The 25,660-nt window shown below is 38.0% G+C and overlaps 1 protein-coding gene across 11 annotated transcripts in view; it reads left to right on the top strand.

Moving 5' to 3' along the window:
- The window catches only part of GAB1 (GRB2 associated binding protein 1), a 103,236-nt gene extending 86,814 nt beyond the window's left edge, over positions 1-16,422 (top strand). For 7 of the 11 annotated variants that reach the window (XM_054201809.1, XM_054201804.1, XM_054201806.1 and 4 more), the window contains 5 exons: positions 8,396-8,485; positions 10,651-10,744; positions 11,095-11,218; positions 14,145-14,267; positions 14,516-16,422. In XM_054201809.1, coding sequence (XP_054057784.1) covers positions 8,396-8,485; positions 10,651-10,744; positions 11,095-11,218; positions 14,145-14,267; positions 14,516-14,674 — 590 coding nt within the window. In that variant the 3' untranslated portion in view covers positions 14,675-16,422. Of the gene's footprint in view, positions 1-8,395; positions 8,486-10,650; positions 10,745-11,094; positions 11,219-13,453; positions 13,530-14,144; positions 14,268-14,515 lie in introns of all 11 variants that reach the window. The other 4 variants (XM_054201807.1, XM_054201811.1, XM_054201805.1 and 1 more) reach the window with 3 other exon arrangements.
- Positions 16,423-25,660: the final 9,238 nt, after the last annotated feature.

The following is a 25,660-nucleotide window of genomic DNA, read 5'->3' on the forward strand; positions in this document are numbered from 1 at the left end:
CCACCTCGTTCTTTCCCTGGGGCTCTTCAGAATATCTGAAAAGGGCTGTGAGGATCCAAAGGCAGTGGATCCTGTGATCCCCATCCTGCTGACAGCTTGCAGGACTGCAGCGAACATTTGGCTGCTCCTCAGGGAACCGCTGTGTGTAGCAGGGCAGGTCCCAGGTGGCTGTGCTGGCAGTCCACAAGGCCTGACAGAGGTCTGTGAGTCTAGACGATCTTAATCTTCAGTACAAATGTGACGTAAGTCAGAGATCAAGGAAAGTGCATGGGTCAGAAATAATAGGGGTAGGGTGTGAATTGGTTTTTATAGGTCAGGAGGCAGCTTTTGGGAGGATGGGGGGGTGTCTGTGAGCCTCTGGGCATGGTAATGACCCCCTCCTGCCCCACGATTTATTTCCAGGGGTATGTTTTGTGATCTTAAAGCAAGACTTTAAGACCAAACAGCTACAAAATAAGATTTATGGGTTTTTTAAATACTTGTTTAGGTGCTGTCCAGAAGGACTCCTTATAGCTATGTAACATTTAGTGTGTGTGTATCTCATCTATAAAGTTCAAAGCTCTTAAGAAATATGTGCTACCCATCTTGACTGACAAATTGTACTTTTCCAATATCTGAATCAAACAGTTAAGTCAATGATGGAATTAGTGATGGTGGAATTTAGTTCTTTAAAGTCTTGGTTTGATGCCCTACTTACTGTAACTTGACAACTTCTTCTTTCTGAGGGGCAGCATGTCTCTCTACTAAAGTGGGTTTTTTAAGCTTCTGAAAAGAAATATACGAACAGTGGGCATATGGTTGAATTAACAATTCATGACCGTGGTAGAATGAAAATCAACAGTTAAATCTCATTCATTTCAATATAGTGTAACACTGCCATTTTTGTAATGCTTTTGATCCATAGCACTTAAAAACACTTTACGAGAGAGTTCAGTTTAGCACAAATGCTGGTTCAGGGTCATGGGGAGCTGTGATACAACGATGCCCTCAGGATCACTAAGCCGATTGCTGTCAGAGCCATTAAAGAACGTGGGATTCCCAGCCTACAACACGGTACTGGACTTTGCTCCATTTGTCTCGTATTTGCCCAAGTATTGTTAGAGTTTAATTGTATTCAAGATTATTTTAAACAATATTTTCAGTCCTAGTTTTGTGTTGGATTGCACAGATTATGTCGCTGATGGCAAGAATAACCAATAGGCACTGTAGTGCATTTTCACCTTTATTTTTTTACAAAAGGCTTATCTTTCAACGAAAATATATCAGCATTTAGCCTGAGATGCTTCCTGCAACTTGAGTCCATACCATTGCCTTTAAAGGAGGCTGCAGCTTGGCCCTGGTAATTTTCAGCCCAGCAAGCGGTAAACTAGGATTTAGAGACAGTGAGTGATGCACATGTTTCTTCTCATGCCAACAAAATACCCAGTTGCACCTTGAAAACAAGAAAACAAACAAAAGAAACCAAGGGAGAGGAAAAAAGTTCTCATGGAGTTGGGACTTGTGATATTAAAAATGTTAAAAAATTTTATCTGGTTCTTATGGATTTTTCTCATTTAAGACATTACAAGACATAAATTTGTGTGGTTAAACCACAAATATGTGGATTGCTTATAAAAAAGTGGCTGCATCTTTGTCATGACTACTCATGAGCATCTCCCAAACAGCTTAACTTCATAGAAAAATCCAATTTTCTTTATTTAAGAGCATAGGCCCACTTTGAAGTTGTGTACAGAGCTTTCACGTGTCAGGAAGCCTCTGCCACATTTTGTCCCCTATAGGACCCACTGTGATGCTTCTGGATGAACAGCATAATCACTCGTTGTTGTAGTGAAGTATGATGCTATAAAAATCCCAAGCAAAGTAGGTAGTTGTTAAGGAAATTAAGAACCCTCATTAACCATGAAGTTAGTTATAAATAGCCTGGTGAGCAGTTTCCTTGTTAAATATTTACGTGTTTGTTTGTCTTGAGTTGGACAATGTGAACATATTGCACAACCCGATAACAGCAGAAGCATGACACCATCCTGGAATAAAACTTCGAGAGAAACAGTTAAGGCATTAGTGACAACAGGAGCTCACATTTCTTTAAAAATAATAATAATTAGAAGTTGGCAACTCTGCAGTGTTCGATGCTATCGTGATGGTCTTGCGTGTTTTTAAATAAAAGATCACTCATTTTCTCAGGCTTTAGAACAAGTAGGCATTGAAAAATTGTGAATGGTGATTTTAATCAGCAGCAAGAATTGAGGTGTAGGTCTGTTGAAAAAGAAACTGTAATTTTCATGATGACTTTTCTGAGCAGAAGTACTGTTCATTTTGCTTTTAAGAAATCCAGGTGTTTAATCTTTCCATTTGCTCTTGAAAGCTGCACCTCCTGTTCATTCTGTCTGGGAAATTTAAAAAATAAGATTTTGGGGGATGTTTTGATACTTCCTCAGAGTTCCTAAAGCAGTCTGAATACAACTTTTTTTTCTTCTCTTTCTCCCCCTCCTCCCCACAAAGAGCTCCAAAGACTTTCATTTAGCTGCAAGTGACGCTTCCTCCATGGCTGTACTAAATTACTTCTACAAGGCTTGTTTTCACTTAATAGCTTTAAATGAAATTTATATAGCTCCTTGCTACGATACACCAGTCCTTAACTTGCAGCTGTGATTTGTCTTACAAAACTTTGAAATAACAAATAATTTCAAGTAAAGATTTCGTTTGGCTGGCTGCATCACAGCTGCGAAGGAAGCTATGGTTTGCTGGACATAATGGTTTTAAAAAAATTAAACATGAGTTTTCTGAAGACAAACTGCAAGACTTGCTCTGATACGAGCAGTAGAGATGGCAGTGCTGAACTCTAAAGATGCTAGGGAGAGCAGGAACAAGAGAACATGGGTAGTAACACCCCATTTTTTTTTTCTTCCCTCCGTACAATTTTTGGTTTCTTCCCTGTGTGCCTAATGCCTTTTTAAGGAAACGTATTTTTTGATATACGTATTGTCATGCTATTCCATTGGCCTTTTATAGACTTAATGTTAGCTTGATTTTTCCAATGAACAAGTTAAACTCTGATAGTTTTTTGTGTTTTGTTTTAAAAATAAAAAAAAAGGAAAGCAATCTCAAGTACAGTATCCCTTGGATTTCATGAACCTTAGTGCAGCTTTAAACTACTAATCAATAGACACTCCAGAACACTGTATTTTGGTCTTAAAACACTGTCTTTGTTATTGAATGCTTTTAGTTCATCATGCTTTAGGGGCTTTTTAAATACAGACGTGTAGAGTTACTCACAAATTAGAGCAGTCAAATAGTATTTAGATGATTAATAGCCTTGGTATTCTCTGAATAGTTTTTATGACATTAGGCAAATATTTCATGAATACCAGTGAACCTTAGCTGTCAGATGCAGCTGGACTTATAATCAGATATTTTTTCCAATTCATTCTTAATTTCTGGAGCATTCAAAGTACCAGTGCTCTGAGAGAAGTTAGTTTGAGAAGATAAGATGTCCAAGAAAACTGGAGAGCCTCTCTTTAGATGACTGCTTTTTATGTTTCATAATATTGGAAGAATAAATTGATTTCAGTTTGGTTTTAGTGTCTTAAAGAGACTGTAGTTATCACCATCCATGTGGTATCACTGACCAGAACTAAGCATTTTATTGATATTCCTGTTTGTTGCTGGGTACTAGTATGGAAGTGGATATGAATGTTGTATAACTAAATACATGTTTCTAATTAGAAGTACCTTGGCAGGAAATAGTCATAATAAAAACAGAGATGAAAAAGCAAATTCAGGATATTTGTAGAGCTCTGTGCTGAAGACCGTGTACTCGGGAATCAGAGTTCATTGGGGTGAGGAAGAGAAGGAAAGGGGAAGCTATTCTGCAGAATTGAAAACCAAATAATAAACCCTGTGGGAGTAAGACCGTGAGCTTCAGCCTTGTTTTTTAAGGAAAAATCAACAGTGGTTCCGAGTACTGGAATTCTTGGACCTCAGTGCAAATTTCAGTTTCCGCCAATTACAGGGAAAAGGAGGCAAGATGTGTATTTTTTTAACGGAAGTGGAAAACTGCTGTTAGTTATGTCTCTCTGAAAGTACTTTTGTGAATGTAGGGCACTTATGTGGCTGTTTTTGCCTCTTGCTTTCCCCTTCCTATTCCAAGCAAAGCACTGCTGTAGCGTTCTTGCATCTGATCTCCTTGTCTCATGAGGATTAGTCCGGTTGGCCAGGAAACAGCATTAACAGATCATGCATTTCTTAAATTTTATGTCACATTAGTAGATTTACTTTAAAATTTTAAGCCCTAAATAACTGGTATTTAAATAGAGCGTTGGCCTCTTTCGTGAGGATGTTTGCAATTTCCTGACGTAAAATCCTTTGCCAGCAAGCCGTGGAACAAGCAGGCAGTCAGCAAAGAAGCGTTCTTAACAGAAATCTTGTTTAATACTAGTGCTTTGAGGTGATAGCCCAAAAACAAATGAGGCTCTTCAGTGAGTGGCTTAAGTCCTCAAAACCAAAAATGTTAGGACCCACCTACTCCGATACAGGAATTTTCTGCAGTGGGACCCCTTTTTTTGCCCCCCCGACGTTATATTCCAAGTGGTTTATGGAAAACAAGAAGAGAGAATACATTAGCTGATGGAAAAGCCAAAAGGTTTTTCAGTTTAAACCATTACTTGAAACAAAACCAAAGTTGTGAAATGGAGTCTTCTCCTGGTGACTTCTCAGACAAAGGCAGCATTGACACACACCGAAATGCCAGGAGCAGAATTCATGCCGTCTGAGTGCACTCTAACGCTAGATCCATAATCGCTTGTTCTGCTTGGCAGTTTTCACAAGCAGCCATTTGTTAGAAAAATAGACTTCATTAGTGATTTTTCAGCTCGGAGTGCCCTTGCACAGTATTCGTCTGATAGAGCGTGCAGAAGCTGAGCTTCTCTCTCCTGGCTGTAGCACTTTGCATTTCACAGGTGGTGACTTGACTGAACACTGAAAACATCTAATTTTCACTTCTTGTTTGGTTGGTTTCACTCACCATAATTTATTTGGTTTTTTTTTTTTTCCCCCTGTAGGTTTGCATCCAGTGGTGTTGCAACACAAGTTATTTCCTTTTCAGTTAAAAACAAACAAAATATATAAACCCTACATATATTTATTTTTTTACACAGATTTATCTTTCCCAGAATAGACATGTAAGTTAAAAGTGTTGTTTTATGTGAGTGCCTAAACTCATGAGGCAAATTTGGGCCTGCAGGCCTAAGCCACGGGAAATGTGGTCCACAGTATTGCTGGTATTGGAATGCCATATGGAGCCAGGCTCTCATAGAGACCTACTGTCCTTCCACCTTTGCTGAGCTGATTGGAAGAACAGCCCTATGGCACTTACCTATAGTGGTTATTTCTGAATAGAATAGATGTTGGAGACCAGTGTGTTGTACAGCTGTGAGGTACTTTCTCCTCTGTGTTGTGTTCGGGTAGGATGGGCTCCCGGAGAAAATTAGTGAGGCTACTTGGGAGCAGCACCAGGAATTTCAGTCGCAGTACTGAAGATATAAAGTTCTCAAAAATAAGTATTTCTGTTCACAGATCTGGCTTAAGATAGTGACAGAACTGCCAATTTTTACATAAAGAATGGCACTTATAAAATTTCCAATGGATTTATTAAAAATATATCTTTTGAAGGAGTAAGGGATATTATTAAGGGCTTTCTGTGCCTTAACTTGTGTTACTTTATCTTCTTTAATGAGCAAAAACAGGGTGGAGGAATTCTGTACTACAGTCACAAATAAGTAACCGCAGTTTTGTGACTGTGATCCCCCTTCCCCTTTTCCTTTGCCCGGTGTCAGGTCTTTTCTGTTGCACAGCGTAAGCTCCTCAACAGCGATTGGGCCTTTTGATTTTTGTTTGGGGGGGGGAGTGGGGGGAGGAAACCCTGCACAAACATTTTAATTCTCTGTGACATATTAAACTAGAGGAATTGCATTATGCTGGCTGGTTGGTAGCAGCAAGCTGTTTTGCCACCAAATTTATCTAGGTTGAACGGTCTTTCAGCAGCAAGAGTTGAAAGCTCAGTGAGTTTATTTTATGCTGGAACATTTTGTATGTTCTTGTCTGATGCAGAAGAGAAATATTGTAGGGACCTGTACTTACTTATATAGCACTTCTGAAAGTCTCAGAATGGTTTCTAAGTGCTAAATTAAGTGAGGCAGGCAATTACATAATATCCACATTTTACAAATGGGGATAATCATAGTTCAGGAAGGTTAGCTGCACGAGACCACATTAGCATCATTATCAAAAGTAGAAATAATGAGTCATAGCCCTGACTTCCTTGTGCTTATCTTCTGTATTATGGGTTTCAGGCACTTCAGCCTGTTTGACTATAAGAACAGAGAGGTTATAAAGTACACACTGGTTAAATAATTTCATTAACCCTCTTACTCTACTAGATTTCTCACCATACTTACGATCTGTGTTCATATGTCAGTGCATTGATTGGCATTTTAAATTGAGTTGTATTGGGCCAAATTTCTTTTAAATCCAATTACAAAACTGTGGAACACAGAGTTAATATGATTAGGTAATGACATTCTGCATCAAATTGTTCTTAATAAAAGGTGTTTGAATTTGAACTCTTACATTTGTTAAATCGATTTTAAGATCTTGGTCTTTTTATATAGGCAAGCTTTTATCATAGAGTTGTAGGCAAGATACTTAAGAATATCGAATCAGCTGAGAATGAGCTATGCAATGTGTTGGGTCATGCTTTTTGACTTAGCTCCAGTCAGCAGCATACTTCACAGAAATGCTTTGTGTACCACTTTACAATCTGGGTCTTTGGTCACCATTGCCCAACTGTGCTTGGTCTTTTCATCAGCACTTCCAGCCGTTTATTTTGAAATTGGAAAAGAACTGTCTGTGCAAAAATCACTTCATGTCCTTTTCTTTTTAAGGAAGTTGCTATGCAGCATTACTAGTAAATAAATACATTTTGTCTTACCTGCATGGTTTCTCAGCAGCACTGTGTAGAAGTTAAGATACAGTACAAAACCTTTCTGTTTACCTTTCTTGTTGTTACTTGATTATTCCCAATACTTCAGTGATAACAGTAATAGAGCACTTCATATGCAAAACCCTTGGGGTAGAGATTTGCAAACTTCTGGTGTTTGTTGCCAAGTTTATTTTTCACAAAGTATTCTCACTTATTGCTGGTAGTACCAGCCCACATCTGAGTCTGTGCCAGCCCTTTTCCATTTTGTGCTGTAGGGCAACTTTCTAACATAATCAGGCTTAAACTTCTCATTTGGTTTATTGCAAAGATTTACCTTTCATATGGCTTCATGGTGTACTACTTGAAGGCACTCGCCTTTTCTAATATTAACACTTTGTCAGCTAGACTTTCATGAAAGGTTAGGGTTATTGTGCACTATTGATATATTTATTTAAAATAGATAATGTGACCCGAAACACTCACAGAGCTTGGTCAAGTTGGCTAAGAACTTTCTTGTTGGGAGAGTGGTTATATTACTGCCTGTAGGGAGGTTATGGACTCTGTTTTCTTAGTCTGTACTCTTCACCTCGTTACCAGTTTCATCTAAAGTGTTATGTTGTGTGATAGCATAATATACGGGAAAATTATGCTAATAACATGATAGCATATGATAGCTGAACATATTGGGGAATATTTAGTGCATCTACCGCACTTGTATATAGCTATATACAATTTCAAAAAGGTAATTTTTTGACAGCGTCATTTGTGGTGGAGGTTGGGTTGTGCCATGGTGGAGGGACAGTGTGCAGGCTGGGAGCTTGGAAAGAAAGTCCCGCTGTGTCTGCAGGGTCGGAGAGGTAGTTTTGGTACGGACAGATACGGACCTCTGGGGAGCAAGTGTAACAAGTGCAGTGTGGAAAAAGATTTTTGGGGCTTCTCACAGAAGTGGGAGATGCACAGGGGATAGGAGACATCCCAAGAGTTATTACTATATCCAAAGTAATATTGTGACTAAACAGGATTTAATTTCTTTGAGGGTACCTCACTTTGCATCTGAAACATGACTCTTCTGTCATGCTAGATGTTCCTCAAATATGAAATTTTTTATGTCATGCAACTTGAAACCAGCTAATTGTAATGATCAGTTACAATATTGGTTGATGCACTTTTTTGCCTTTTTGTACACTTTTTATGCTTGCCTCCGACAATTACTTGCATGCGGTGTTTTCTTTGTTTCTGGTTTGGTGCTTAAGCCCTTAGTATGAGAGCTAGCTAGACTGTAAAACTCTCCTTCGGCAGCTTGCTTATGCTTGTGGCGTTAACCTTTCTGCAGGGGGTTGTGCTGTTTATTTACAAGATTCCATTTTCCAGTTACAAATAGAATTTTATTAAGAGAGTCTTCTTTTTACCAATTAGGTCAAAGTCCTAAAATTTTAAGACCTAAACCACATGGTTTAGAGCGAACTGATTCACAAACCATAGGTGACTTTACTACAAGAAGAAAGGGTATGTACTTTAGCACTGTATGTATATGGAGCTTTATAAGAATAAGTAAAACAAAAATTAAGAAAACTGTTATTCTAGAATAACTCTTGTATAGTCTTTTTTACTTCTATTGCAATCTAAGATCATGGATGAGTTTTCCTTGCCAAGCAAAAGGTTTCCTATACAAGGAATTAAAGTCTTTCAGGCTGAAACAGTGCATGGAAACATTTCCTTGACATTAACATGGGTGTTCTGATCGCTTAAGTTTTAGCTGTTCATATTTTGGATTTATTTTTGCCTGTTTATTTAGAAGCAAGTATATATGGCTTACCTGTAAGTTGCTTGAAATAACTTTTGTTAGGCAATAGCCTGAAATCAGAGTTTACTTGAGTCTCCTGCTGTTGGCTAAACACTGAAATAAAGCAAAGTATTGATCCTCTGACCATTTACTAGTACAGAGATTCATTTATGCATCTTAATGAGCATTGCAGTTAGTCTGATGGGCTTTATTGAAGGTGCTCAGTTGGTATAGTCACAAGCAGTAAAGGCGATTACAAATAACGTTAATAACCTCATGGGAGTGCCACCGATCATACCTTTAGTCGTTAAAGGCCATTGGATGAAATATTCCTGCCGTTCTCAGTGGGCTCTGGACAAAGTCCTGACTCTTTCTGCTGAAGCAGCCCCTTGCCTGCCGATTACACCTGCCAGGTATTCTCAGGATTTTACAGAGGACTTGAGCAAGCTGATCATTTTTGTGTCACTCATGCTTTGGTATCATCTTGCCTACATCGAGTTCAGTTCTGCCACTCTTGTCTCGTATGATACGTTATATCTTGAGATAGATAAGTGTGGTTCCTCTTCTGAGTCGGTGGTGACAGCTTTTTATGAGCAAGTGAGTTAAAGTGGCAGAACTACTGGAGTGGGCTTGATATGCCTTTGAGTGCATAATTATGACTTCTTAACAGAGAAAAGGAGAAGACTGTTTGGGATACTATGGGATACTAGAGACTGATACTTATCCGGAAAATTCGAATCAGTCCTTATGTTCAATATATGATAGCTGACTTACAATAAATTCAATCTGAAGAGTGAGTATAATGTATAATGAGTACAGTTCTGCTTTTTCCTTGTGAGACAACTGCACTGATTAAGCAACTAATTTCTGTCAGTTCCTCATCTGGTCACGTATGACAGCTCTTACTGCACGTGAACTTGTGCTACATGCCTGACATTTCATCTTGGTAAATCTGCGAATAGGCAGAAAACTGGTGGGGGGAGAGGGCAAGGAGAGGAACGGGCATGGTTGTAATGACATTGCATTTTATTTTCTAAAAAAAGTTTTGGGGAGGATAAAGTTGAGATTCAAACTGTGCCAGCAGTTTGACTGTATGTGATAGAATAGATGATACTTTCTATTTTTTTCTAACATTTAGGAGGGGTGAAACATACAAGCTGGAGGGAGGGATAATGCATTTCTCACTAATACTTTATTTGTGGTTCTGTTCTGAAAATGGAATTTTAAAATGGCAGCTTTTTTAGAACAATGTTAGCTGTCATGAATGGCAAAACATGCGGCCACTCTGCTTGTCTGTTGGTAAGTGCTGAAGCAAGACGCACACCTCTTGGAACTGAACCTTGGTCTTGGCTCAGCTGTCACTTTTGCAAACTTAGTCTTAGCTGCAGATTCTGCCCACGCTTTGAGCTGTGAAACCTCATCAGTAAGGGCACAGGTATGCAGCGAGGGCAGAGTTTGCATAATAATAATTGTCCATGAGCCAAGCAAAGTACCCAGAGTTGGCTCTGCTGACAGTTTAAGCTAAAACAGCCCATCAACCCAATGGTGGGCTTGTCAGTTCAACAAGTCATCGTGGCGGAGTAAAGAAAGAACATGATGCAGCCATTTTCAGAGTCTCTTTTCAAAACAGAATTACTACTTACAAGTAGATATTGCAAAATTCTTAAATTGTGTTGTGTTTGTTTTTTTTCTAATTGGCCTGGCTTTTCAGTACCTGGAAAGATTAAAAATATAATTTAAGGTATCATGTCTGAACAATGTCTCCTTTTCCTAACTAGTGTTTACTATTTAAAAAATAGTAATTTTTTTTTTTGGTGTTTGAAAAGCTATTAAACTTAAGTTTGTTTAGGAATGTTCTGTGCTTTAAGATTGTCTGTTTCTTGTATAGCAAAACCAGCTCCACTAGAAATAAAACCTCTGCCTGAATGGGAAGAATTGCAAGCCCCCGTTAGATCTCCTATCACCAGAAGCTTTGCACGAGAGTAAGTTTCTTAGCTTTTCCTCAGTCGGATTGTTTTTGTTGGCTGGAGTGTTAATAAATGTGTGTATATCTATTATATTGTTAGCCTGTGTGATACAAATTGAGGTTTCCTTTGGAAGTGTGTGTCTATATGTGTGTGTATGCATATATGCACATGCGCATTGAAATGAAGTGTATCCATATTAATTTTTATTTTGTAATATTAAATATAAGGGACTGTGTATAACTAAAAAATGTAACATTAGTAAACTTGAATGAAAACTTCAGCTCTAATATGCTTATTTTTGTTGTTTACCAGGAGGTTTAAGATATTCAAGATGTATTGTTTGTAAAATAATTCCTGGTAATTAGCTCCTCCAGGTTTCCCATGTCTCCCAGACCGGATTCAGTTCATAGCACAACTTCCAGCAGTGACTCGCACGACAGTGAAGAGAATTATGTATCCATGAATCCAAATCAGTCCACTGAAGACCCAGTATGTAAAATCTACGTCTTAACTTCTCTTCCTGTGCAGTCCTTACTTTTAGATCGCGCAAACACAGATCCTTCCACTCAACATCACTCCCTTTATACTTATTGATCAAAATAATAATAAAAAAAAATCTCCGTAGAAAAATTGTAATTTTGGTAAGAATTCACTGAAGAAATTAAGAGCATAATCATATACAAAGAGAATGGTTAATATACATATCTATTGTACAAATCAGTTCAATACATTACCTTTTTTTTTCCTCTTCACTAGAAACTGTCTCCTCTTGTCTGTAATTGCTTGTCCTGGGCTACACACCAGTTCAATATTATGATATCAAGGGAAATAAACTCTCTTAAGACCTCTGAGACAGGCTTAAAAACCTTTATTAAAAGGACATCTTCCAAGAAATGTGGAAGGGACAGGATTGATGTTTGTTGTTTACATTCTATAAAAACTGAGCTATGTGTACTTTTATTAAGCTTCTTTCAAAAAAGAAGGTAGGAGGGGTCTTTGTGTATTGAATATCTGTATTTTTTCCCCTTTGGGGGAGAGTTTTCTCAGGTAATAAAGTTTCAGGTACTCAGCTTGCAGTGCAAGTAAGTGAAGAGCTTTTTCTTTTAAGTTGCTGTCAGCCTTTCCCTTGTTTGGTTGGGGGGGAGGAGCGAGAGGAAAAGAACCACCAATAATAATATTTTAAAGTAAGAGTAGCGGTAGACCTAGGCCTAAACTAAAACATGGTCCAGAATACCCCCAAAACACTGGAGGAAAACCTGTATCTTGAGCTCACCTTTTTGTTCAGTATAGTTCAATGCATTCACCACATCTTTACAGCTTGGGTTCTTAGTTGGGAATACAGCAGCATTTTTCATCTTCAAAGCATTATGAAAGACCTTCTTTGGGGAGGGCCTGTCTGGCACCTTTTTTTCTTCCGTTCATTTGTCTGCCTTCTTATATGGCATGTGCTATCCCATTTCACTACAGCCCGGACTCTCCTCCTCTCGCAGCGCTGCTTGCTTCCCCCATCCCCTGCCACTGCGGGTACCCCCCCCCACCCCCCGCCGATCTCCTCCAGTCTCCCTCCCCTTCAGCTCACCATTGCTGCCTCTGGATCCTGCCTCTTAGGTCCCCCCTGAGTGAGCCACTACCGCTGGCCTCTCTGCGGCAGCCCTGACTCGGTGCAAGCCCACTAGCCTGGGGAGCATCCTGGCTTGTGCTTGGTACCCTATCTGGTCTGCCGGCAGTGCAGGCGTGCTTCCCGGGTGAAGCGCGCTTCAGCAGTGGGGAGCCAACGGGGGTAAAAACTTGACTGCTCTCTTGCAAGGGGCATTGGTAAGTAATCGGTAACGTCAAGTTTTTACAGATGCAAGAAGCATCCCGTTTCACACAGAGGTTTAGAACCGCCTACGCCCGCAGTTCTCCCTGCAGCAGAATGGCAGTTCAAATTGGGGATATCTGTTGATTCCTACAACGCCGTTTCAGGGGTTTAACTTCAGTCCAAGTCAGTATAATTAATATCACAACTCAGACGGCTTCTTGTTAATATCTTCTGTTTGCTTGCACCGTTCATTCTTTAAGGTTGTTCTGCAGATTTCCTTTCATTTTCACTTATGTATATTTAAAGTTTCTGTTTTCTAATGCATATGTTCTGCCTGTCTAGTTTGTTTGAAATAACAGATTATTTTTTTGTTTAAAGAGTTTTTATTTATGCTGGAAACATTGATTGAGCCTGATTTTTGTATGTTAAATATGCAGAAATTTGTTTAGAGAATTTGGGCAACAAAAACGAACTTTGTCTCAGTTGTCTGTCTTTGTCCTTGTTACCGCTTAATACTACAGGAGTTGGATGATACAGATATAATGGATAACTTCCATTTAAAGAGCCCAGCCCATTAAGCTTTAACCCATAAAATACTTTATTTCCTAGAGAACCTGAATGTTTCCAGATAACTCAAGGCCTTTGTTTTAAAATGTGCCAATTACATAGACATTTTGGAAATTTTTATTTGTTCCAAATGCATCTTAGAAAGGAGCCCATACTTTCTCATCTTTTTCTGTCATCAGCTTCGAAGCATCTTGTTTGGACGTGTCATACTTCTGTTTTATTTAATAAAATCGGCAATATTCTGCTTTTTCTTTCAAGTTGCTGTCAGCCTTACCCTTCTGTCTTTCCTTCTGCCTTCCTCTTCATTTTTTGCTGACTGCTGCCCTCTGTCTTCCTTTTTTTTCTTTATCTTTTAGAGAAGAGTCCTTCTATTGTACTGTTCCTATAACACCTGTTAAGAGGGAGGGATCAGGCTGGGAGAGGACAGAGGAGGTGAGGTTGTAAAAGTCTGGGCTAATTGAAATTTAGGTATATGCAATATATATACAATGCAACTTCAGTTCAGGCAGCCCTACACAAATTTTCCAAAGTTTTAATCTTTTGGTCTTATCAATTGAATAATACTTTTTTATTTTCAGCTTAGTCATGATGGCTTTTGAATGAAATGTAAAAGTTTCATTTGGAGTTTTGCCACTATTGTAAGGCTGAAATTCGTGTAACATATTTAACAGCAATTTAAGGAAATTTGCTAAATTTGAGGTGTTACAACTTCATTTAAAAAGAACAAACCACACTCCATTTTTATCTCATTATATGAAAGGGACATTAGGTGGAAGGCACAGATTGGTTTGGTGGCAACCTTAAATTTGGGGGGTTGGTTTTGGGCTTTTTTCCCCTTGTTGGCTTTCGACTCTGTCCCAGTTTTGACTTAGAATATATCCCCTTGTTATACAATGTCAATAAAATGTGCGTGGTTTAGCTGATTGCAAGAGCTCTCAGTCAGTTCTTTAACCTTTCATATTTTGTCAGTTTATAGTAAGCATATTTGATAATGTGGACCATTAGCATGCAGGTTTGTAGCTGAAGTTATTTATATTATAATTTCAGAATTTGTTTGGAAGCAACAGTCTTGATGGAGGAAGCAGCCCTATGGTAAAACCTAAAGGAGATAAACAAGTAGAATATTTAGATCTGGACCTAGATTCAGGAAAATCTACCCCACCTCGTAAGGTAAGCAAATCATCAACTCTTGCGTTTCTGCCATCAAGAGTTTAAAATTTCTTCACAAGTTGTTGCTGGGAAAGAGGGAGCCTCCAGCAAGATCATCTTAACTAGTTTGTCAAATGGTCAATTGGAGCACTTATGTTGGACCTTTCAGAGAAGCCTGTGTTTGTTCTATACCAGTTTGGGACGTTGACTTACTTTTTGTTGTTAATTTATTTTAACATATGTTTTTCATTCTCCCTTGCCTTTCCCAGAAAAAGAGCAGCGGTTCAGGCAGCAGCGTGGCAGATGAAAGAGTTGATTATGTTGTGGTTGACCAGCAGAAAACGCTAGCACTGAAGAGCACACGAGAGGCATGGACTGATGGGAGACAGTCTACAGAATCTGAAACACCTACAAAAAGCGTGAAATGAAAATACTGCTTTTTCTTTAAAGAACAGAAAGAAGTGAATTTGCAGAATTACAGAACCACAGTGGCAGTGTTGTTCGACTGTACAGTACCTGATTCACTGGTGTGTGAATAGGTTCTTGATCGAATACGATGGCAGCCAAAGGACACTTTGAATATATCAAAGGAATTTTAAGATCATAAATTGGCTCTGTGGTCTCTGGAAAAATTGCAACCTGTAAATAACATGTAAAATAGTATTGCTTAGCTTTCAGAAAACCTTTTGTTCTGTAGTTAACACATTTGTAGTATTACTATGTTTATGCACTTTTTCAGTTACCGTGTTGGTTCAGGTATTCCCAGTTAGTGTACCTTAACGCCTAATTCATCTGGAGAATTTTTTTTTCCTTACACTACTATTCCTTACAATTTTAGGTTAATTAAGCTACATGTAGATACAGAAATTAATATTTGAACTTCATTTTAACAATTTAAAATTGATTTTGCGGAAATACTTCACAATTGAATAATCTACTTGAAATGCCAAGAGACGGCCATTAGTTACATACTTGTTTATATTTAATACACGCAAGATTATGTGGAAGTCTACAGGTAACCTTCCTAACAAAAATTGCTGTGAGTTAATAATAATGAACTGTACTGGGTTTAGCGCTACAATCCTGGCTTATATGTTAGTTGTTAGCGGTGGAACTTCTATTGTATTTTATTAATGACAGTGTTCTGTGTTCAATGGGTGAAGATTCTGCAGGGTGGGATCTTACACTTTTAAAGACTGAATAATTAAATATCAAGTAAGCCTGCAAACCACTGATGGCATGCAGTAATATTGTGATCTCACACTTATTAACAAGAAATAACCTTTATATTATTTACAGAAGGTAGAGTATATAAATCAGGTACGTACCAAGCACTATTGTGCTAATACACTGATCAGGTTTAGACAATGAGCTTTAGTTTTGTACTATTTAGAAGTTCTAATGTCAGTTTTCAGTTCAAGATTAATGGGACAGTTTGACATTCACTGTTTGTAGTACTAGCAAAATACTGTGATTTTGAATTAGACATTAATTCAAATGGAAATACTATGTTTTGACACCATAGTGCCCTTCTTACGATCTCTATTTTACTTTAATCTCCTGCTTGGCCTTATATTTAAATCCCTATGCAACTGATATTTTATATCTCTGTTTTTAAAAATTAGATAATATACTTAAACGATCCCCTTGTAATGATCCCACTTGTTGCTCTTTCCTGGTACAGGATTTTAAGCTCTGTATACTGTGATCCTTTATTTTACTATGCCAGTTCCAAATAATAATCTGCCTTGGTTTAGAAACGTTTTTTTGTTATTTGGAAGAAGATAGAGTTCTTTAAATACATGACTGAGTTAGGTCTAGATAGAAAACTTACTAACACTTTTTTTTTTTTTTACACAAACACCCTCAAGTAAGCGGTTGGTTTTATTTTCCCACCCAAATGTTTTATTTTGTCCAGCTCATTTAAAAGTTGAGCATAGAGCTGTGTTGTTTTCTGGCATGTTGGCCTTAGTACTGTGCCTAATCTACCATTGGTTGTTTCTCTCCCCTCACAGCCACAATCTACAGTATGTAAATTATCTTATTCTTAACAAAGGTTCTTTTTAAATTAGTAATATTTTGATGCTTTGAATGTTCATTTTAAAAAAGAAACTAAACACAATGCATTTTGAGGTGAATTTTAAATAAATCAAGTTGTTCAGTTTTGATGTGTAAACTCTGTCCTGTGAAACATCAAACCAATGTTAAAGTGTCTGTGAAGGCACCAACCATGCTTCTTCAAAATTCTAGATTACCTCTTAGTACCTCGCAAAAAAAAAAAGTACAGCTAAAACAATTTTCAAAATGAATCTCTGATATCAAACCCTGCACCAAGCAGCTAAATAATCTGAATTCCCAGTGTTCTGGGAGCCAGAAGTGACGTGAGCCAGGGGACTTTGATGGCTCATTCAAAAGTAGCTCAAATTCCTAAAGATTCTGGAGCTATAGCTCAACTCTACTTTGACGGTCTTCCTATCTAATAATAAACTGTTCTTTGCTGATGCTACAGTTGAAGCACCCATAGGCATGGCGAGTACTTGGTAACTAATGTAATGATAGTTTTGTTTTAGGATGCTGGCTTTAAGCATTTTATCAGTGCAATCGCAGCAGTGCATCTCCACTGCTGAGATGCCTGTAATTCATTAACAGATGTGGTTGGATAATCACTTTGCTGTTTATCCTACATAATTGTTTCGGTGCTTGTCACTGGGGAGAAGAATCTATGCTGTGGACTTCTGCACTTGTGTGTGCACCCAAGGAGTAAGATGATCTTGGAATATTTCTAACTCATGTTTCTTTATTCTCTCAATAGATGGGAGAGTTTGAAGGAGAAAGTTTGGAAGGGCAGCTCATCTTTTCCTATCCCTAGCCCATCTGTCCATGAAACATTTACCAGCTACACAACCATGTATTATTTTTAAAACACTTTGGGTTCTTGTAATCAAGCAGGGACACTTATATTTAGACATCTATACTGTTTTTTCAGATGTTGTGAGCATCTCTGATAGTGAAGTATAAATGCCTAAAATAATCGGTTTCCTAAGATGGCTTCTCTTGTTGAGCTAGTGATACAAGGTGGTTTTGCTCCAAGTTTGCTGATATCAGTCCTTGGTTTATAGATACACTTATTCTTTCTTTGTTTTAAATTTGGCAGCATTCACAATGTTAATTGTTATTATGATTGAGAATCCACTCTTAATTTCTAGGCTTTTTGCCTAACTTCTGTTAATGAAAACAGCAGTTTTCAGCCTGTACAGACCATATAATGCTAAGTAATAGTCTGAAATTTCTCTTTAATTAGATCTCTAAGCAGGTTTCTCCCCCTACTTCCAGCAATATATTTTCTCTATATACTTGTCCAAAATATGTTCAGAATCAGAGCCATGATACTAACTCTGGATGATACATCTCATTTTCACCTATAAAGCTGGAGTGGGGCTTCATGCTGCAGGTCTGTCTGAGCTCTTGAATCGTCTAAGGATGTGAATATTTAATTGAAAATGTGAATCCTAGAATTGTAGGTGTTAGAAAGAAAGCTAGGCTGATGTTAGCCTTGTGTAACTTAGTTACCAGCTTTGTGAGAACGCCTTTAGTTAGAGGGATGGAAACCCCAGTAGATATTGGTGCAGAAGTAGTTTGTGAGTGTTGTTCATCGGGTGTTCTTTGTCAAACAGGTAAGTTTGGTTTTGTTTCACTAAAACAATATGTTAGTCGTGAATATAGTTTTCATTGCTGTATGTGTCATAGAGTCATTTTGAACTGCAAATATATGTGTGTAATAGGTCTTTTACACAACCAAATACACAAAACCTTACTCACAAAAATCAAAAGCAAAACTTACCACCTTGTGCACTAAGATTGACTAAAGATGGTTTGGTGTCACTTTATGCTATAATCCGAACAACATGTTACCTGCCAAGTACTAATGGACACACTTTTACCCACTGTCACGTAATCACTGTTACCTCATAAAGCCTAGATGCAAACACACAGCTGTTATGCTAAAAATTTGTAAAGTGATATTGAAAAAGATGAAACGATAAAAATGTGATTGCTAGTCTTTTTTACTTTGAGGTTTGTATCTATGTAAAAAAAAAAAATTAACAATCCATTCACGTGTGGCAGTTGTGACATAGTGCCACACGTAGGGCATACAGACAAATTACAGTCTTGCTGTTTTAAGTAAGTAATTTAGAATTCCTTGCTCCATGTAGCTAAATAGGGAGTGATGGGCAGCTCTGTAGCTTTCCCATTGCACTATGAGCTAAGCAAGATTTTTATCACAGTGAAATTTAAGCTTAGCTACTGACTGCAGCAGTCAATTTTATATATATATATATATATGTATGTGTGTGTGTGCGCGTATATATATGTATAGTAGTCTTGCAAAACTGCTTTGGAAACTTAGAAGCCCTGGACAAACCTTTTCTTCCCTCCTTTACTGTAGAGGTTTTGTATCATGAAAAGCCAAAGGATATTTATTTGCTCGAGAAAAAGGTATTGCCATACAGTATCAGTGTGCAATTTTAGAAAGCAATAATATCACTTAATCTATTTGGATATTTTACACCTATAGCTCCTAAGAAGCTGAGCACTGTCCGCAGGTGAACTTAAATTTGGAGATTATCCTCTGTATTTCTTGTATCTCCTCTTGGTCTCTGTGTATTGTACCAAACACCACTTCTTAAGGTTTATTTCTTGTTGACTGTTTTATGACATGGGAATTACTTATGTGGTCCTCAACCACAAAAAAACGTGCTTGTCCGGCAATTAGTGTAATAAGTGTTCCACAAAAACACTGTGTTGATTGGGTGTAGACGAACCAAATACCAAGTGATGAGGTTTTTGTTTGGCTTTTTGTTTGAACTGAACAAGCAATTTGGGTGCGAGTCTCAACCTGATAAGGTTGCGGAGTGGGACAAAAAAGAAAAGGTGCTTGAGATGGTTATGAACAAAATCTTTCACGTGAAAAGTTTCCCAGATATGTTTATGGCTCAGCATCCTTGATGTTAATTTCCAGTAACAAAAGTGGGAGAAAATAGCAGATATTAGTTGAAAGTCTTTTGCCATCTCATCGATAGATAAACAGAGCTGGACTGTTCTGATGCCGGGTTTTCTTTTTAGATGGTCTTTAAAAGAAAAGTCCCATGTTTTATTTGAAAGGGACAATCTGTGTTTGCTTCAGCTTTTTTATAAGAAACAAGTTAGCTGAAGTGCACAGTTGTGTAATCTGCAGTGTACACACATAACTTAAGAAACATTAAACACTTTGGTAAAACCAACTTGCAAAATGAGTCTCTCACTGGGATGCCAAATTTAGTAAGAGAGTAGAATTATTTTTCAGTTTCTAAACTACAAGGCATGGACCAATGCCTTTTACTTCTGTGTTTAAGAACAAAAAGTAAATGTTAGACAAACGTGCTGATTTTGAAATGTTTTAGTTTACTATGGTAAAAGGGAATAGAAAAAATCCCATACAGTTTAGAACATAAAATGCAATGTTGTTAAAATGGAGACTAAAATTTTTCTTGCAGTTACAATATCACTCTTGAAGATTCTTACAGGATCCATCATTGTAGCCAAGCCTTTTCCTGGTAAGTTGTATCTGCCAGGAATCAATAAGAAAATGTGTGTCACATCAATTCGGAAAAAGGCCAATCCTACTGTCATAATAAGATTTTATTAAATGCTGTTTGAGGTTCTTTTTGGCTGGTGCTGGGTGCTAGTGGGGGGTGGGGGGATGCAACTTGATTGCAGTTTGGGAGAGGGTGTAGAAATCCAGTCTTCTGAAGATGTTTAAAAGGCACAATACAAAGTAGAACCAGGCCTACTGTTACTTTTAGGATCAACTGAGCACTTTTAAGTATGAAATAAAATGCTTTTGATTTGAAAAAATAAAAGGCTCACAGTCGGGCAACTCAAATGTTTTATTCAAGCTTAGCTGTAGACGTTGCAGGAGAGTTGAGTTGTTCTTGAACTATCAGGAACTAGCTAGTGACTAGCTGTAACACCGACCAGTGCCACGGGATGCCCAAGGAACAACACTTAAAGCTACAGGTGAAGTATAGATTTCTATTCTAAAACCCTGTTCACAGAAAATATGTTGGTATCTGCAAAGCTGATCTTTGGTACTAAATGCGAGCCAGCTGAAAGTTACCTTCACTACGTTTTGGTTTTTTTTTTTAATCAGATGGCCAGACTAGGAGGAAAGTGTGATTATGCCTTATTTTTCCTGAATTCCTACCAGATTTTAAATTATATAAGATTTCATATTTTTATGATATTTTCAGGGAATATATTTTAGGGGAAGGAATCGCTACTTGTTTCTGTGCATTCGTGCTGTGGATTTACACACTTGTAAACTCTGCTGGCTAATTGAAATGTTTGTTTAGGATTTTTTTCCCTTACCTGTTAGTGGTGAATGGTGCTGGCCTGGGATTTCTGGAGATACCTCAGACTGGCCTGCTGGAGTACCTCAATTTGAGCCTGGAGTTAATTGCATCAAAATGGGTGATTCAACCCTCTGCTGAGGTTGTCTTCGTAGTAATACATATCAATCATGGTGTACGAATTTAGTTATTTTTAAAAAATTAATCATAGTTGAGACCAAAATGTTGAAACAAATGGTGTTCAGAGTTAGGGTCCATAATCTCAAGTTAGACCTGGAGCAGCATTTTTAAACGGCATTAAGTGTAACAGGGTTGGAAGTTCCCCAGGCAGACAAATCCGTTGTGTGATCTTTTGAGGAGCAGACTTTAATATTCAAGGCACCGGGGTATGCTGTTGAAGTAAGTGAAAGTTCCAAGAACTTTTTAAAAATAATCTACTCTCTACCCAGGGATGTAAATACAAGTTTAGAAACAAAATTCTAATAATACTGTTTGTAACTATTTTTTTTCCTGCATAAATTAAAGAAGTGAAGATTCTGAAGACATTTTTACTGTTAGCTCTGCTTACTGACAGCATGGAATAGACTTTAGCCCTTAAAGAACTTTTTTAAAAAGAAGGAAAAAAAGTAAAGGAGTCAACCAGGACCAGGATTTAGCCTTTGATCTGCCTTGCAGTGAGCTCCCTTCCCCTTGTACGCTGTGGAGTGAGTGTAGCTACCCCTGATTCCAGCGCCCAGCTTTAAAGCAGGGACAGAAATTCTGTGGACAGTGCCAGAGAGGCACCAACAAGCGGCGCACACAAAAACTATATAAAGAGTTGAAGCAAAAAATTTAGTTTTGGAGAGGGTTGATGGGTGGTGGTTTTGTCTCCCCCTTGTAAGAGGAATGGGATAAAATTTAGGATTGGGATGCAAGTACACTTGGTGCAAGCCTTTACAGGCTGCGCTGCACCTTGCTGTGAATTTGATTGTTCACTCCCAGTTTTTTGTGGCAGTGTCTGTGGTCTATGTTTTTTGTATTGCATTTGGTGTACCAGGTCCCTCTGGTCCAGGGCCATCTTTTAAAGTATGGGACTAAGGATCAGACAATGTTGGCTCCCACCCTTTCTTGAGCCACCCATCCAAGCTGCCCTGTTATATAGTCCGCTCAGAAGACTTCGGCAAGAAGCCGAATAGGTGCTGATTTATGGTCAGATCTGGTCTTGAACTGTGAGATGGTTTTGTGCGAGCTTATTCCAGACCCAGTTTTTGTGATGATGCACTTTGTGGTGTGTGACTGGCCACACATATTCATTAATAGTTTCAACCTTTTTTTTGTGTCAAGGTGTATTTGCATAAAGGTTTAGGGATAAATTTCCAGTTGATAGTTCTAAGATCTTTCTTGAGGTTTTCTTTTAGTACGTGCATTGTGTAGGAAGATGGAAACTTTAAATTAAACAGAGAGTTTAATCTAAAGTAAATGGGATTAAATTCTCCTTTAAAAACAAAACAAAAACAAACAACAAACCAGAACACAAAATAACCACTCAGCCCTCAAAAAAAGAGAACTTGTTTTCAGCTGTGTATCTTTATTTAGTATCTTCTATAGTCTGACTACCTTCAGGTAAACCACAGCCATGCGGACCTTTTCTGTTTCCTTCAGAAAGCATCCCTTCTGAGCACTGTCAGTTCTGTTGGCTGGGGCTTTCTGCTCAGGGCAGCTGAGATAACTTTGCCTGGCTGACTCCCTTCTGGTCAGGTACTTCTCTAAAACTGTATCAGTTCCGGGCACACAATCTGTCAGATTTTTCTTTTCTCTTAGCAGTTTTTATCTCCCCTGCATCACAATGATCTGAATACATGCTGTTACGTTTTCCCTGAGACACTTAGTTCTTTGGTGAAGCCTTACTTTGATTTCCTGTGTCTTTCTGACATGATTTTTTTTCCCCAAATATTCTGTTCAATTAAAGGAGGTTTAAAAAATGATTACTTTTATAATAGCTGCTCTGTTTTTCATGAACGAGCGGACTTTTTTTAACATAACAAATAACCTCTGTTGTTATTCAGAATAATCACTAATGCAGAAAGGAATTCAGGTGATATATACAAACTAGTAACTCAAAAGAAGCAAATGTAGCCTAATACAAAATGTGTGTTCATGTCTAATACCCAGGACTTGGGAAATACACATGGCAGAAAGCAAGCATAGTCTACAGCGCAGATAAGAACACACTATTTTTGCAACAAAAAAAAATATGTATTGGAAGCCCCTGTATGTCCTATTTATTGTGGTACTATAGTTACAGATATTTGTCAATATGAGTTAAGTGTCTAAGTGTTTTTCAAAACCGTTTATGAGTATTTATTTAAGTATCTAAACACTATGGGGAAAATTGGCCTGGGTCACAACTGAGAAGAAACAAAGCAGCATAAGATAGGCAAGAAAACCATGGGAATCAGATTAAGATGCTATGGCAGAGGGCTTGATGTGGCAAATTTGGGTGTACAGGCAGATACCTGTGTCTATGCGGAATCCCACTGGAACCATAACTTTCAGGGATAGAATTGCAGATGTAGTTTAAATAGAAAAGTTAAAAGTATTAAGTCTTGCTTAAGAAAACTCATTTTCACATTTATCCCTACCCTTCAGTGAAGTCCAGGTCTATATCCGACTTCTTAAAATCCTTTTTTTGCGCTAAGAATGACAGCGCCAGGAGGAAGTCAGGTGGCTCAACGGCCGTGCCAGGAGATGAGGAAGTGACTTTTGCATGTTTGCTTGCGTTCTCTCTGGTTGCTGTCCCGTATGGCAACAAGTGAACTTCATGGGTGCGAGAATCAGTGGAGAACCTGACCAGTGAGAGGGAGGAGAATCTGGATTTTGAAAAGGGAAGGAACTGTGTGTGTAATGAAGTGTGTGTGTGTATTATTTTATCTATAAAAATGTAGTTTAGATATTAAAAAAAATAATTTTTAAAAATATTTTTCCATTTTGGCAGAGCCTTTTCAGTCACAGCAGCATGCAAATAAAACCAAGAAGTATTTTATTTGTTCTGTGTTTCTTCTGTGAGGGTGCTGCTTGTTACAGAATCTCCATTCTTCGAGGATTTCTGTAACAAGTATCGGCAGTTGACACTATATGGGGTTATTTTTTTTGCATGGGTACATTTTATTGGTCAGAGGGCTTATCTTAAACTGGCCACAAGCAGAGTCTGACATGCTGTGTGGATGTGTTGCCCTTACTGAATTTTCACTGGTTTGTGGTTGTGCAAGATGTGAAAAATTTTTGGTCTTCATGTGCCGCTTTTTTTGTAGTCTGCTGTTTGAAGAACAGACCTAAAACAGCAGGCTTACAAACGTTCATTACAGTTTGTTTAAGCCCTGCAGATGAACTCAGTGGTGTTTATTTTGTATGAAACATTAATTTTGCTAGGATGGTTACACTGTAATTTGAACAACGTCAATGGAATCTTCACAGTACTCCAAATTTAAAGAGCACATGGGTAGAAATTTACACACAGGCATGTGGTAAACTCTAAAACATTTTTTCCATTGCGTTAAGGAATCCACTGAAATTAATGTATGGTATGTTTTGCATGTGTTGATTTTCTTTTTTTTTGTGCATTTTTGGGTTTTTTTACAGTGAAGATCAATGCGTTATCAGTTATGGTGAAGCTATACCTTTGTTGATGGGCAGAGATATTTTTTTAATTTGTTTTTTAACAAACATGGCATGATTTGGATGGCTGATTTGATTGTTGGTTCTGTGTGTGTGTGTGTATCACCTGTTGCCTGCAGCACCATTAACCTGAGACTGGAAGAAAAATGATGGTGACAGAAAAGCGCTGGTTTTGAAGTAGGCCTAATTATATTTGCATGGGATAGTCCATCAGTGCTGTGAGGGGGCTAGAAAAAACTGGCAGTATCTAATCTCACTTCTGTAGTATTTTTACTTTCGCATTTTAAACTAAACCTTACAAAACAACAAAACCCCCTAAGATGAATGCAAACCAGACTCTCTCCCCTCCTACCTTCTTGAATCCAAATGACAGCCATATGTCTGATGGTGTGACCACAAACAACACTAGTTCATTCCTTTCATTTCCCAAACTTTGGGAAGATTTACAGTGTTGATACATGTGCAGCAATGTCTATTAGCGTAATTGCTGCACAGCTAATAGCATCATTTAGAGTTGCTCTTACTTGTGGTGTTTCAATTTCTTGTTTAACAAGAAGTCATCTAAAGAATATTAATTAAAGTTATGATTATACAACTGAGCAACAAAATTGAAAGACGTGTCGCCTGTGAGATTTGACAAAAATGTGTAATTAAACGGTTCTTTACTAACTTCATAAGCATGTTAATAATTAGTCGTCTCTAGAGTTTAGTACTGGCTGAGGGAGGATTTTTTGCTTTATTGTGTATTTGAGCATATGTTGGCGCTTAGCACATTAGTAACCCCTGTCATGAGCTTCTTTATGCCGTTGGTTGCTTTTAATTTAAGGTCTCCATATTCGGGCTCTGTATGGACTGTTAGGAATTTGTGTGTTCATCTTCACATTAACTTGGAAAGTCCTCTTCCCTGTTTTGGTTGGGGTTTTTTGGTTGGGTTCTTTTTTGCATAGTCTTTTTCAGGACTTTAAGAAATTTAGAACCTTTAGTCTTACTTTCCACTTTTGACAAGAGGTTTGGGGTTTCTTTTTAATTATTATGCCTGCCCTCTGTACTTGTTGGAAGTCTAACAGTTTGCTTTATTTTTGCCTCTAGTCAAACCTTTTCCTCTGAGCACGGTGGAGATTTCGGTAACTCTTTCTGCCATTTCACAGCATGGTTCTCTTCACTTGGAAATAGCTTGTCCAAAATTCTGATGTAGGAATTGACTCCTAGTGATATTGCTCTCCTGCAGTGATATAGGGTCCATGGCAACTTCAAGTGAGTAATAATGAAATAATGGATGATTAGAGCTAGAGTTAGGATTTTTGTTGAGAAGTGAATCATCTATTCAGAAGCATTTGGGTGTATAAAACTGTATTTCATTACTATCCTGTG

This window comes from Rissa tridactyla, chromosome 5, assembly GCF_028500815.1.
Source record: "Rissa tridactyla isolate bRisTri1 chromosome 5, bRisTri1.patW.cur.20221130, whole genome shotgun sequence".
Lineage (NCBI taxonomy): Eukaryota > Metazoa > Chordata > Aves > Charadriiformes > Laridae > Rissa > Rissa tridactyla.